General features: G+C 45.8%; 1 protein-coding gene across 4 annotated transcripts in view; it reads left to right on the top strand.

Moving 5' to 3' along the window:
- The window catches only part of SHTN1 (shootin 1), a 108,720-nt gene extending 98,466 nt beyond the window's left edge, over positions 1–10,254 (top strand). For 3 of the 4 annotated variants that reach the window (XM_056529585.1, XM_056529584.1, XM_056529587.1), the window contains one exon: positions 9,478–10,254. In XM_056529585.1, the coding sequence (XP_056385560.1) occupies positions 9,478–9,637 (160 nt within the window). In that variant the 3' untranslated portion in view covers positions 9,638–10,254. Of the gene's footprint in view, positions 1–351; positions 890–9,477 lie in introns of those variants that run through there. The other variant, XM_056529586.1, reaches the window with a different exon arrangement.
- Positions 10,255–14,895: the final 4,641 nt, after the last annotated feature.

Here is a 14,895-nt window from a genome sequence, read left to right on the forward strand (position 1 = left end):
CCACCACTGAACAAGACACAAGACTGGGCCGATACCTATCTGAAGACCTGACCACCACTGAACAAGACACAAGACTGGACCAAGACCTATCTGAAGACCTGACCACCACTGAACAAGACACAAGATACCTATCTGAAGAAACATATTTCAGGTTTTATGGACTGATGAGATTAGAGCAACGCCTGACTGTCCAGATGGATGGGCCCATGGCTGGATCACTAATGGCCACAGAACTCCACTTCACCTCAGACGCCACCAAGGTGAAGGTGGGTACTGGTATGGGCTGGTGTTATGAATGCTTGGATCTTTTTTGGTTAAAAATGGACTCAAACTCCACTCCCAAACCTACAGGCAGTTTGTAGAAGACACTTTCTTCAAGCAGTGGTCCAGGAAAAAGTCTTCAGCTTTCAGAAGACTATGACTGTTCTGCAGGACAATGCTCCATCACATGCATCGAAGTACTTCACCAGTAAAGGCCTTAAAGATGGAAGAATAATGACATGGCTCATTGAGAACTCGTGGGCCCTTCTTATATGGGAGATTTAGGGTGAAGGAAAACTGGGACCTCTCTGAGCAGTGTCTGGAGGCTGTGGTGGTTTCTGCTGCACAACAGTGGGAAAGGTGGTGGACAGCACAAAAGTAAACCACTGTGCCTGTGGTCAACCAGAAGGCCAATCCGGTGTCAAATACAAAAAGAATCCAAGACCACAGCACCAGCCTGGAAGACTCCAATTGCATAAAAAAGAGCTGTTGTTTATTGGTTTCCCAAATGCAATGTTTCGGCTAGCCGAGTCTTGGCTGTGGTCTTGGATTCTTTTTATCAACAGATCAAGGAACTGACAGACTCCATTACTGGAAGGTTTATGGTATTAAAAAGAAGGGAGCTATGTTGGTCACATAATATTACTACATTATATAATACTACATTCTAATAATAAATTATTACTAATAATAATAACACAACAATAATAATATACGGTAATAATTATTATTGATATTATTTATTGTTGTTTTAAATATTATATTTATTTTATTATAATTATTATTTTATAATTTTTTATTTTTTATTTTCACTGTAACAAATAAAAATAAACAAGTGAGAATGGAATTTGTTTTTTACTTAGTTGCTTAATAATTATGTACACTAATTATTGCCCACTAATTGTGCACACAGTGTAAGGTGTAGTCACCTTGTTTAATAATAAAATTCATATAATTCTCCCTTTACACATGACACCCCAATGTTTTCTTCCCCTAAACACTTTTCCCCCCTTTTTGGTGTCTGCGGTGTCTGCTGAATCCACTGACTAATGGTCACGGTTACTACAGCCAATATAAGGCGGCAGCGGGCAGATTAAGTGAGGATCTGCCTGACAAGGATGTGATCTGGATGGAGTTGATCAGACTGAGATCCCAACAGTCCCAGCCTGATGTAAAAAGGTCACTCCCAGCCTCTGACATCACCTGAGCTCACAGTGAGTGGGCATGCTTGGATTTGTAGTTCTATAATCACTTTACCTGACTGCACAGATTTCAGCTGCTGTGTGACTGGTTGATCAGCGTACATTACGGGGTTGTAGGGTAGGCTGCGATCCATAAAGGGTCCTAAGGTTAAAGGGGTAATCCGTCCCTAGACATCTTATCCTCTATCCAAAGGATAGGGGGTAAGATGTCTGATCGTGGGGGTCTCGCAGCTGGGACCCCCACAATCTCTGCACAGCACCCAGCATTTGTTTAAAATGCTGGGTGGCGGGGGTCGTGACTTCACGACCACACCCCTCATGATGTCACACCACGTCTCTTTAATGCAAGTCTATGGGAGGGGGCGTGGCGGGAGTTTGCATTGAGGGGGCAGGGGGTGATGTCACGACCCCCGCCGCTGGCTCTAAGCATTTGTAACAAAATGTTCTGAGCGAAGGGGCAGTGGAACTCCCCTTTTAAGCTTTTATCTACAGAAAGAGAGCTGAAGGTTCGGGGGGGACTGTAGGCTATGATCTGTGGGGGGACCTGGAATATGTGCATTATGGGGGAGCGGGGTTCTTAAGACTGGAGATTATCTATGGAAGGTCCTTGGGGACTGGAGGTTATTGATGGTTGGTCATGTAAAAGACTGAAGGCTGTTATCTATGGGGGTCCTGGTGGACTGGAGGCTGTTATCTGTGGAGGTCCTGGTGGATTGTAGGCTGTTATCTATGGGGGTACTGGTCAACTGGAGGCTGTGACTTATGTGGTGTCTGTTTTATGTAGTTGGTAGTTCTGTGTGTATATAAGGCTGGTCCTCCAGTGACAGTCGCTGGGGTGAGATGGCAGATATTGGGGGGGCTTTGTGTGAACCTTGTCAAGGGACAGTCGAGCCGTCTTCTGATACAGTGATCTGCGTGGAGGGCACAGCTTAATCTGATGATCTCGTACAATTAAGGGATTTGCGCTCTTCCTGCGGCTGTAATCTTAGCTCTGAAGCATTGTCTGGTGTCCGGGCAGGAAGCGGTTCAGTGAGAAAAGGTTCATGTGTCCCCGGCAGCCGCACAATAAGCCTTCGACTGGAGAATTAACAGAATTAGTCACACCTGACGGAAGGTGAGCGGCTTCTCCTCTGTGTAATCCTCCAGAAAAGCCTCAAACACAGAAGAGACACTGAGGACCACCCCTCCTGTCTGTGCATTATCGCTATATTGCTATCTGTATGTGCAAATGCAAGTGGGAGACAAGGGGGGAGGGATGTGTACATGGGGTCGGGGTATAGTTAATTTACACAAAGAAAAACCCTGGAGGTTTCAGGGCAAATAAATCATAAGCAACCTTTAAGGGGTAACCCCCTGGTGGGAAAAACCCTTACTAGATACCCCCTATAAATAATATATGCTTTATTGTGCTACTATTTAAAACTGTAACCCCACAAAAACCAAATGTTAAAATTATCAGCGGCACTGACGTGGTTGATGTGGGAGAATTGTCAGATTCTCCTTTCTGGGGGTAATGTATGGGCTTTATTTATATACTACTGTCTGCGCACTACATCTGCCCGTGCTTCACCCCTAACAGTATTTATAGCCACTATGTCACGGGATTAAAACATGAGACTGATAGTCTCACCCACGTTTCGCTGATGAATCAGCTTTGTCAAGGGTTTCTAGTAAGGGTTTTCCCCGCCGAGGGCTACCCCTTAAAGGTTGTTTATGGGGGTATAGTTCATGACATAATATAATATAATATCCACAAGAAAAAGAAAATAGTGGCACCGGTACCTGGAAAACACAGCTCCTCGAGTGCAACACTCGGGCAAATAACCAGACTGAATCAGCTGACGGCAGTGCTAGGACAATGGAAAATCCAGTAAATACAAGTAAATCACGAAAGAAACACAGGCGTCTAGCACTCACCGTCAAGATTCTGAAAATATGGCTCCCATCTCAGGCTGCTTAATCCGGCATAGTAGACAGAGGTAGCGTGTGGCACTTAGAGACGACTGCCGACGGTTTCACGCACACAGGTGCACATCTTCCGGCTGGAGGCAGTCGCCTCTGAGTGCCCCACGCTACCTCTGTCTACTATGCCGGATTAAGCAGCCCGAGATGGGAGACGTATTTTCAGAATCTTGATGGTGAGTGCAGGGCGCCTGTGTTTCTTTTGTGATTTGCATAATATAATATGGGGTGGAAGGGATGGGAAAACCAGGGTCCGGTATAGTTCATGGCATAATAAGGGGAGGAAGGATGGGAATACAAGGGATCGGGGTATAGTTATGAGCATAATATGAGGGGAGGAGGGATGGGGATCAGGGTATAGTTATTGGCATAATATAAGGGGAGGAGGGATGGGGATCGGGTAAAGTTATGAGCATAATATAAGGGGAGGAGGGATGGGGATCGGGTATAGTTATGGGCATAATATAAGGGGAGGAGGGATGGGGATCGGGTATAGTTATGGGCATAATATAAGGGGAGGAGGGATGGGGATCGGGTATAGTTATGGGCATAATATAAGGGGAGGAGGGATGGGGATCGGGTATAGTTATGGGCATAATATAAGGGGAGGAGGGATGGGGATCGGGTATAGTTATGGGCATAATATAAGGGGAGGAAGGATGGGGACACAGAGGTCGGGTATAGTTCATGGCATAATAAGGGGAAGAGGGATGGGGACTATTCAGGCCTTACAGCGATCTGGAACAAAAAAGATCTCTTATCAGAATATCCAACAATTTCAAATGCAGTAGCTTTTACAAACATTGGTGACAGAATGGGTCGTTCTATAGTGTTCCCTGATCCCTGTTATAGGAGACGCCATCGCATCAAGTCAGTTCCTAACCTTCCTTCCTCTATCAGCCGGGAGATGTATTATTTAGAAGTGTTTAGGAACCACAGCAATTCTGCCATAAAGTGGACACTACGTTACAGAGCGTGGTCACCGAGTGCTGAGGACTATGGAATACAACAAAAATGTCCCTGGAGGTTTCAGGGCAACTGATTTAAGGGGTTGCCCCCAATCGGGGAAAACCCTTTACTAGAACCCCCCCTTTTTCTAAAATATAACCTTTATTAGTGTTTGGTTAAAATAATGATACCCCACATAGACGTTTAAAATTCCAGCGGATCTGATATGGTGTGTAAACCGATGTCTGTTATACACTTAGGAGGGATAAAAGGTTGTTAAATACTGAGGACTATAGTGCATAAAAGTCACCAACACTCTGCTGACTCTCTAACTGCAGAGACCAAACCTGTGCCCGCCGGAAGCTTCATGGCCGAGCAACTGCATGCCAGCCTCACGTCCCCAAGTACAATGCCAAGCATCGGTGTAAAGCCGCCAACACTGGACTCTGGAGCAGAGGAAACCTGTTCTGTGCAGTGACGGATCAAACTTCTGGTGTCTGATGCAGTCAGCCAAGTAGCATACTCCTGGCAATCACCGTTGTGCCAGCTGTAAGGTTTGGTGGTATGATGCTATGGGGTTGCTCCTCAGGGGTTGGCCTTGGTTCTTTATTTCCAGTAAAGAAAAAATCTTAATACTTCACCACCATTGTCCATATTAGGGACAATTTACACTTTGTGGGAACAGTTTGGGTTTAGTCCTTTTTTGTCCCAGTGCACATAGCGAGGTCCGTAAAAACATGGAGGGGTAGTCTGGAGTAGAAGAACGTGATTGACCGCCCGAACCTCAACTCCATCCAACACCTAGCATGGAGATTGTGAACCTGGACCTCTCCTCCAACATCAGGGTCTGACCTCACAAATGTTTGTGGAAATTTTTGCCCTTTCACAAAAAATCCAGACACTTCCAAGATGTTGTAGAACTGAAAGCTCCATGAGGTGGAATGTGAAGGGGCCTATAATTCTCCTGAGTCATGTTACTTGAGTGCATTGTGGGAGCTCAGAGGACACAATACCAAGCTGTTTGGTCACATGACATCTTCACTGGTCCCATCCAGAGCCGCATTTCCCATTCTACCGGTTAATGCACGATTTATCTCCAGATGACTTTTCAATATATAAAGCAGAGGAATTTCCAGCGTCTCTCAACTTCAGGTGGAGATTATTGTAAACCATTGTCTACCGGCATTGTGTTCCTTCACAGGCACATTCTGTACCATTGAAATCTTCCTCTTTGACTAAAGAGCTTCAGAACGAGTAACATTTTTGTTGGCTATTGCCGAGGGCTTCTGCTTAGACAAAGCCAATCTGGATTTGGCTTTGGTTCTCGATGAAAACTCCCTGACACCAAACCCCCCCCCCCCCCCCCTCCATCAGTGACAGATGTAAATTTCTTCACCTTCTTCTACTGGAAGGAGGCGACGATGATTTGTAGGTTTTGTCCATTTTTATTGCAATTGAAATAATTTTTTTTTGCCGGTGCGCTTGTATCTGGAGCCGTGCCACGCACTAATGCGGCGCCCCGCGGAGCTCCCACCATAGAATTAGACACATTCACAAGACGCCGCAAAGGAGTCCAGCTGCTGAGGTTTCAATGACCGTCACCTCCAAGAATAAGAGAAGAAAGAAGTCTCTTGTATAGTTCTCGCCATTTCCCTACACTGCAACAATCAAGATTTGTTTGGAGCGAGGTGCAACTGCCCCTGGTTCCCAGCCTGCTCTTTGCCTATTTCACACCCCTCCATAATTTGTCCTCGGCCTGTATGAACAATCTCGTCCAATGGAGAGAAACCTTGAAAGGGCTATCCAGAATTTGAAATACAGAAACGGCACTACTCTTGCCCTCAGGTTGGCCATGGTATTGCAGCTCAGTTCCAGTGAAGTGAATGGATCCCACTTTTGTAATACCACATACATCCTGAGGACAGGTGTGGTGCTGTAGCTATGTTTTTCTATGATAACGTACATTGTGCGGTTCCACGATCACGGTGTCGCTGACATAGCGATCGAAACTGGCTGATATCCGCCATTAACCCTTCAGATGCCGTGATCAATACTGATCACTGCATCTGAAGTAATGCGGATGTGTACAGACACACATCGGGACCACCCATGGTGTAATCGCAGGTTTCCGATGTGTTAAAGGGGTTATCCAGGAAAAAAAACTTATATATATATATATATATATATATATATATAATCAACTGGCTCCAGAAAGTTAAACAGATTTGTAAATTACTTCTATTAAAAAAATCTTAATCCTTTCAGTACTTATGAGCTGCTGAAGTTGAGTTGTTCTTTTCTGTCTAAGTGCTCTCTAACACCTGTCTCGGGAACCGCCCAGTTTAGAAGCAAATCCCCATAGCAAACCTCTTCTACTCTGTGCAGTTCCCTAGACAAGCAGAGATGTCAGCAGAGAGCACTACTGTCAGACAGAAAAGAACAACTCAACTTCAGCAGCTGATAATTATTGGAAGGATTAAGATTTTTTTTACAGAAGTAATTTACAAATCTGTTTAACTTTCTGGAGCCAGGGTGAATACACCCCTTCCTAAGAAGAAATTTTATTCAAATTTTTTCCTTTTTTTTATCAAAGAAAATGTAAAAAAATAAAAATAAAATCGACATATATGGTATCGCCAGGTACACAAATGTCCGAACTATTATGATAAAATGATATTGGTCCCGTGCGGTAAACTGCGTAAGTGTAAAAAAAGAAAAAAAAAAGCCAAAATTGCTTCTTTTAGTCACATCACATCCCAGAAGAACAACAAACATGGTACTGATAACCCTCTATAACAGTGGTCTCCAACCTGCGGACCTCCAGATGTTGCAAAACTACAACTCACAGCATGCCCGGACAGCCAACGGCTGTCGGGGCATGCTGGGAGTTGTAGTTTTGCAACATCTGGAGCTCCGCAGGTTGGAGACCACTGCTTTATAAGTTGCAAAATTGCAATGTTCTCATCAATTTCCCCACAAAAAAATAATGTATTTTTGGTTGTGTCGTACATTTTATGGTAATATGAGCAATGTCATTACAAAGTACAATTGGCCCCGCAAAAAACAAGCCTCCTATGGGTCTGTGGATGGAGAAATAAAAAAAGTTATACCTCTTACAAGGCGAGGAGAAAACGAAGACGCGAACATGATTAAGGCCAAAATGGGCTGTGTCCTTTAAGGGGGTAAATAACATAGTAACATAATAACTTTGCAAAAAGTCTTAGTAAACACTCCATTTTGGGGTTTCCCGCTCCGGTGCAGATCCTGATGTCTCCGTGGTCACAGACTGTAAAGTAGTTTTTCCCATAGGGTGCGTTCACCCTGCGGAATCTCAGCTCGCTGAATTCAGCGAGCGGAGATTCCGTCTGGCGGCCGCCGCCGAAAATACTTTGGGGCACTGAGCCGTCATTTAGCACTGGGCCACGCAAAGAATGAACATGTTCTTTCCTTGCGCGGTACAGTTTCAGCGACGGAATTGTCTGCCGCTGAAATTCCGCAGTGTGAACGGGTCTCGCGGAGACCCAATCACACTAATGTTGAGTTCACACCGCGGAATTCCGCTCATGGAATTCCGCGGGAATTCCATCGTGTGAACGTACCCAAAGGCTGTCTGGGCATGCTAGGAGTTGTAGTTTTGCAACAGCTGGATGCACACTGGTTGGAAATCACTGCGGCAAACAATCCCTACAGTCATTTGTTTTTCCTCTCCCCCCCCCCCTTCAGACTACATAAGCGATAGTTTGTAGTCTGTTACCATGGAGACATATAGATCTGCACTGGAGCTGTTTACACAATGTCCTGGGAGTTAGAAATCAAGATTTTTTTAGAGATTGCTGCTAGGGCTGGGCGGTATGACCAAATATGTGTATCGCTGTATTTTTGTAACTTATGGCGGTTCCACAGTATATAACGGTATTCCCCCCCTCCCCCCAAAATGTATTATTAGCCCAGCGATGCACTGTCCCCATCGGGGAACTAATCACATGTCACCCGGAAGCGCTGCTCTCCTCGTCCTCCTGTTTGTTGCGGCAGCCGGCGCTGACACTCTGTAGCTGTATTCCTATGCCCGGGCTGCAAAATGTAAACAAAATAAACTTTAACGCACCTTCCTACGTCGGTCTTACACTCGTCCTGGGGACGGGAACGTCGGAGAGCCTATCTCCGGCCACAGCGATGCTCCTCCTCGGCCGGTGATAGGCTGAGCCCACTGTCATGTAAGAAGCCGGCTCCTTACATGACAGTGAGCTCCACCTATCACCGGCCGAGGCGGAACATCGTTGCGGACGGTGATAGGCTGACGGCTCGCCGACGTTCCAGTCCCTAGGAAGCTGGTCCAGATCGACGGGGAAGGTGAGTTAAAGGAGTAGTCCAGTGGTGAACCCAGTGGTGAACAACTTATCCCCTATTCTAAGGATAGGGGATAAGTTTGAGATTGCGGGGGGTCCGACCGCTGGGGCCCCCTGCGATCTCCTGTACGGAGCCCCGACAGCCCGCGGGAAGGGGGCGTGTCGACCTCCGCACGAAGCGGCGGCCGACACGCCCCCTCAATACATCTCTATGGCAGAGCCGAAGCGCTGCCTTGGGCAATCTCCGGCTCTGCCATAGAGATGTATTGAGGGGGCGTGTCGGCCGCCGCTTCGTGCGGGGGTCGACACCCGCTATCTGGCCGGAGAGCCTGGCCCCAGTACAGAGAGATCGCAGGGGGCCCCAGCGGTCGGACCCCCCGCAATCTCAAACTTATCCCCTATCCTTAGGATAGGGGATACGTTTTAACCACTGGGGGGGGGGGGGGGGGGCAGAACAGCGCTCGCGGGTCACATATGATTAGTCTCCAAATGTGGAAACAGCGCAGCGCTGGGCTGATAATTCATTCATTCCGGAGGGGGAGGGGCCAAACCTATATTGCGGTATGGGGAAAAATTCATATCGTGCAAGAAGACAAAAATTTCGATGTTCGGTATGAACCGGTATACCGCCCAGCCCTAATTGCTGCACATGTTCTATTTTATGTAGGGTCAGAGGTCAGATCCCTGCTCTCATACATAGAACCTAATAGATTGTTATGGGGCCTCCTGTTTACCTGCTCTGCTCTCTCTCTCTTCAGCTCTGCGGAGACTCTGGGATATGCAGGAGATGGAAAGAAAGCGGACGAGACACAAAGTTCCTTGAGCCTTCATCCCCCAGAAGAAGGCGACTCCGGCACAGGCAAGATGGTGGACCCCACCGGTAAAAAAGGAAAGGACGCGGATAGCTCGCACTGCTAATAAGAAATGGACAGTGGCCTCCGCTCACACTCTGTGGCCTCCACCGTGACGTCACCGTCTCAAGCCTCTTGTCCTGCAACCAGTGATGACCTCACAAGCACAATACACAGTGCAGCCGTGCATGCTGCACCCCCACCCAGTGCCACCGCCACCACTGTATGCGGCCGGTCCCCAGTGGACAGGCGTTGGGGTTTGTATGGGCTGTGTGTTTTAGGAGTGTGTGACCTCCACTTCTCACTCATGTCAGTGCAGTTATTTTTTTTTGACTTTACAATCTCGATATCGGCGTCAACTTCACAAAACCGGTGGCGCTGAGGATCGATTTTTTTTTTTTTTTTTATATATACATCAAATCCGTATGAAGGAAAATACAGGGTATTTATAATGCCCCCCAATGTCCCTGGTTGTTTTCTTTTTGTTTTGTATTTTTTTGTAATTTTCAACAGGAGCCATAACTGGGGAGTTTTTATTGGTCTGGTGATTTTAAAAAAAAAAATGTTTTTTTAACAAATGATCTATAAACCCTGTACATGGGAAGCTGCAGTCTTGGCCATTACCTGCAAGGAAGAGAAGCTTAGTGTCAGGCTGCATCCTTTAGAGCCAGGATCTTCAACCTGCGGACCTCCAGATGTTGCAAAACTACAACTCCCAGCATGCCCGGACAGCCGTTGGCTGTCCGGGCATGCTGGGAGTTGTAGTTTTGCAACATCTGGAGGTCCGCAGGTTGGAGACCACTGCTTTAGAGCAGTGTTTTTATACAGTGTGCCTCCACACTGGTGGGAAAACACTGGAGTAAGCTGGATATCAGAACTTGAGTGCCATAGGGGCGGTGCTGAGCTGCCACTTGGACGCCTCTATGGTTGGAAGGAAAACATGATTTTATAAGTTTGCAAACAGCTGTCAGCTAAAGACAAGTATTATTTGTTTGCAGGAAACATGTCACTTGTTTTATGCTGCCCTAACTGCAAACAGCGTGAAACGGGTGCCCCGCCCCTGTGACTGCTTTCCTGCCTGCCCAGTCCTGACAGGTTCCTTTTTAGTCTCTGAGCATGATATAGAGCTAATATATTATTTTAAAAGGGATTGCAATAATATAGTTATCTAATAGCGGAAATGTATTATTAGCGGTGTTGTCAAATACAGGGATTTACAAGTTGGCCTCAATAGCGCCATGTATTTGGTACCACTCACTGGGCTTGAGTTAGACAGAGAGTGAGAATTCTGCTCCTTAAAGGGGTACTCTCGTGGAAAAACCTTTTTTTTTTTTTTTTTTAAATCAACTGGTGCCATAAAGTTAAACAGATTTGTAAATCACTTCTATTAAAAAATCTTAATCCTTCCAGTACTTTTTAGGGGCTGTTTACTAAAGAGAAATATCAAAAAAAAGAAATGCATTTCCTCTGATGTCATGACCACAGTGCTCTCTGCTGACCTCTGCCGTCCATTTTAGGAACTGTCCAGAGCAGCATATGTTTGCTATGGGGATTTTATCCTTCTATGGACAGTTCCTAAAATGGACAGCAGAGGTCAGCAGAGAGCACTGTGGTCAGGACATCACAGGAAATGCATTTCTTTTTTGGATTTCTCTTTAGTATATGGCCCCTAAAAAGTACTGGAAGGATTAAGATTTTTTTAATAGAAGTGATTTACAAATCTGTTTAACTTTCTGGCACCAGTTGATTAAACAAAAAAAAAGTTTTCCACGGGAGTACCCCTTTAAAGGAGATCTGCAGCCCTAGACCCCCCCTCCCTATGATCTCCTGTACGCAGCTGATCTCCTCTGCCGCGGCCTATCCCTTGCAGGTGGCATGACGCCGTGGCCCACACGCCCCCTCCATGAACCTCTATGGGAGAGGCAGAGATGCAGCGTTTGTGCATCCCCGCCTCTCCCATAGAGCTGTATGGAGGGGGCTTGTCGTCGCCCTTAGGTCGACAACACGCACATTAACTGCGCAGAGCCGCGGTAGTGCCGGGTCCCGATATGGGAGATCACAGGGGTTCTAGCTGTAAGACCCGCCCCCCGCGATCAAACGCTTATCCCCTCTCCTGGGGATAAGTGTCTAAGACTGCAGTACTCCTTTAATCCAAAACCAAAATATGGTCTTTATAAGGGGGTGGTCTTTTGGAGAGGAGTTTCTGAATTACAACGCTCAGGTCAGGTCTCAACCACTGTTAAAGGGAACTTCCTTGACGCTTCGGCTTCCCCCAGTCGTACTGTATGAGCATAACCACCCCCCAAATACAATATTTGTGCCCCCTGTAATTCCTGTCGCAGTCTGAAGATTTCAACATTCTTCACCAGTGCTGTACGGAGCTTATCACTAGAGATGAGCAAACTTACAGTAAATTCGATTTGTCACGAACTTCTCGGCTCGGCAGTTGATGACTTTTCCTGCGTCAAATAAGTTCAGCTTTCATGTGCTCCGGTGGGCTGGAAAAGGTGGATACATTCCTAGGAAAGAGTCTCCTAGGACTGTATCCACCTTTTCCAGCCCACCGGAGCACCTGAAAGCTGAACTAATTTATGCAGGAAAAGTCATCAACTGCCGAGCCGAGAAGTTCGTGACGAATCAAATTTACTGTAAATTCGCTCATCTCTACTTATCACATTGGGGTTCACAAGCTCGGGTCCAAAGCAACAGAACAGTATGTTTTGTAGGAGGATCTGTGCACGATGGAGAACATACAGGCTTCATGAAGATGTTGCCCTTTGATTAGATTTAAAGGGGCACTCCGGTGGAAAACTTTATTTACTTATATTTTTTAAATCAACTGGTGGCAGAAAGTTAAACAGATTTGTAAATTACTTCTATTAAAAAATCTTAATCCTTCAAGTACTTATTAGCTGCTGAATACTACAGAGGAAATTATTTTCTTTTTGGAACACAGAGCTCTCTGCTGACATCACGAGCACAGTGCTCTCTGCTGACATATCTGTCCAGAGTAGGAGAAAATCCCCCATAGCAAACATGTGCTGCTCTGGACAGTTCCTAAAATGGACAGAGATGTCAGCAGAGAGCACAGTGCTCGTGATGTCAGCAGAGAGCTCTGTGTTCCAAAAAGAAAATAATTTCCTCTGTAGTATTCAGCAGCTAATAAGTACTGGAAGGATTAAGATTTTTTAATAGAATTCATTTAAAAAAACTGTTTAACTTTCTGGCACCAGTTGATTTAAAAAAAAATAAGTTTTCCACCGGAGTACCCCTTTAAATCCCCCCCCCCCCCCCCCCCCCCATCCCCTGAAAACACTGCAGGGCAACATTGCTAACCACTGTGCCATCAAGCTACCTATGGGAAGTGATGCATCATGGGAAACAGAGGACACATATGTTTCCATTGTAGATTTTGTAGGACAGCCGTCACTGGTGTCTTAAGAGGGGGAGTTCTCCGTGTCCCATTAGTACTGGAATTTTTCTCTTATTAATAATTTTTTTTTTGCTTTTGAATTTGTGCTGTTTTTAGTGACGCTCTTCGCCAGCTCCGGTTTTGTGAATGAGACTCCTGCTGTTTCTCCAGATAAAGGGCTGATGTGACCATCATCTCCAGTAACATTCATGCTGCCTGCCCCCCCGGTGCAGGTGAAAGGACCTGAGTAGGTGAAGCCTGCGGCTACTCACAGACAATCTGTATAATGACAGAACTACACCTATCATCTGCAATGTGTAGACCGGCGTTTCTCAACCAGGGTGCCTCCAGCTGTTGCAAAACTACAACTCCCAGCATGCCCGGACAGCCAACGGCTGTCCGGGCATGCTGGGAGTTGTAGTTTTGCAACAGCTGGAGGCACCCTGGTGGAGATACCCTGGTGTAGACGGAGTCTCGGGTCACATGACTTGTATCACATTCCAGGGTGACGGCTAGAGACTGCTCAGTGAGGGCTAGAAGGATCTCTCAGCCATTTATCCTCTACATTTCCACTTCCGGGTACCCGACCCTGGGTGAGCTGCCGGAGGTGACCCTGTTCTCCAGCCCGGTTCTGTGTTCCACTGCACAATGATCGTTCCGTTTGCATTTCTTGTGTACCGATATGTTGCACTGCATGGCTCTGCGGTTTTATTATTATTTTTTTGCCTTGCTCTGGATGCACAGCTCCACCATACGTAGCTTTATAATATATTGCACTATGGGGCTGTGCTGCACTACAGCTCAGGGTGTCGCTATAGTTTGCGTTGCTTTGCTACATGATGCACTGTTTGGCTCTACGCCTGAGATTAGGGGGGGGGGTTGTTGCAGGTCACCCCCCCTATAGCCGCATTTGTCAGGGTACCCGGGAGCAGCAGTGATTCATAACCCCCATGTCTGATTCTTTATAATGAGTGTGAATATTTAATTATAATGAGTGTGTAAGACGAGCCCTGCCTCCTGTATTTATGTAGCGACCTCTTCATGTATCGACCAGGCCATACGGCCTGACCGCCGCGCAGGTGTTAGGTTAAAGGGGTACTCCAGTGAAAAAGAAAACAGATTTGTAAATTACTTCTATTAAAAAAAAAAACATTAATCCTTCCAGTACTTATCAGCTGCTGTATGATCCACAGAAAGTTCTTTTCTTTTTGAATTTCCTTTTTGTCTGACTACAGTGTTCTCTGCTGACACCTCTGTCCATGTCAGGAACTGTCCAGAGCAGCATAGGTTTGCTATGGGGATTTTCTCCTGCTCTGGACCGTTCCTAAAATGGACAGAGGTGTCAGCAGAGAGCACTGTGGTCAGACAAAAAGGAAATTCAAAAAGAAAAGAACTTCCTGTGGAGCATACAGCAGCTGATAATCCTTCCAGTACTTATCAGCTGCTGTATGATCCACAGGAAGTTCTTTTCTTTTTTAATTTCCTTTTTGTCTGACCACAGTGCTCTCTGCTGACACCTCTGTCCATGTCAGGAACTGTAAAGAGTAGGAGCAAATCCCCATAGAAAACTTATCCTGCTCTGGACAGTTCCTAAAATGGACAGAGATGTCAGCAGAGAGCACTGTGGTCAGACAAAAAGGAGATTCAAAAAGAAAACTTCCTGTGGAGCATACAGCAACTAACAAGTACTGGAAGGATTAAGATTTTTTAATAGAAGTAATTTACAAATCTTTTTTAACTTTCTGGCACCAGTTGATTTAAAAGAAATGTTTTCCACTGGAGTACCCCTTTAATGCAGTTTCCAACCTTTTTTTTATTTGCTTGCAAAAATAAGAACCAAAATTTAAGGGGGTACTCCGGTGGAAAACTTTTTTTTTTTTTTTTTAAATCAACTAGTGCCAGAAAGTTAAACA

Source organism: Hyla sarda, chromosome 7 (assembly GCF_029499605.1).
Source record: "Hyla sarda isolate aHylSar1 chromosome 7, aHylSar1.hap1, whole genome shotgun sequence".
Lineage (NCBI taxonomy): Eukaryota > Metazoa > Chordata > Amphibia > Anura > Hylidae > Hyla > Hyla sarda.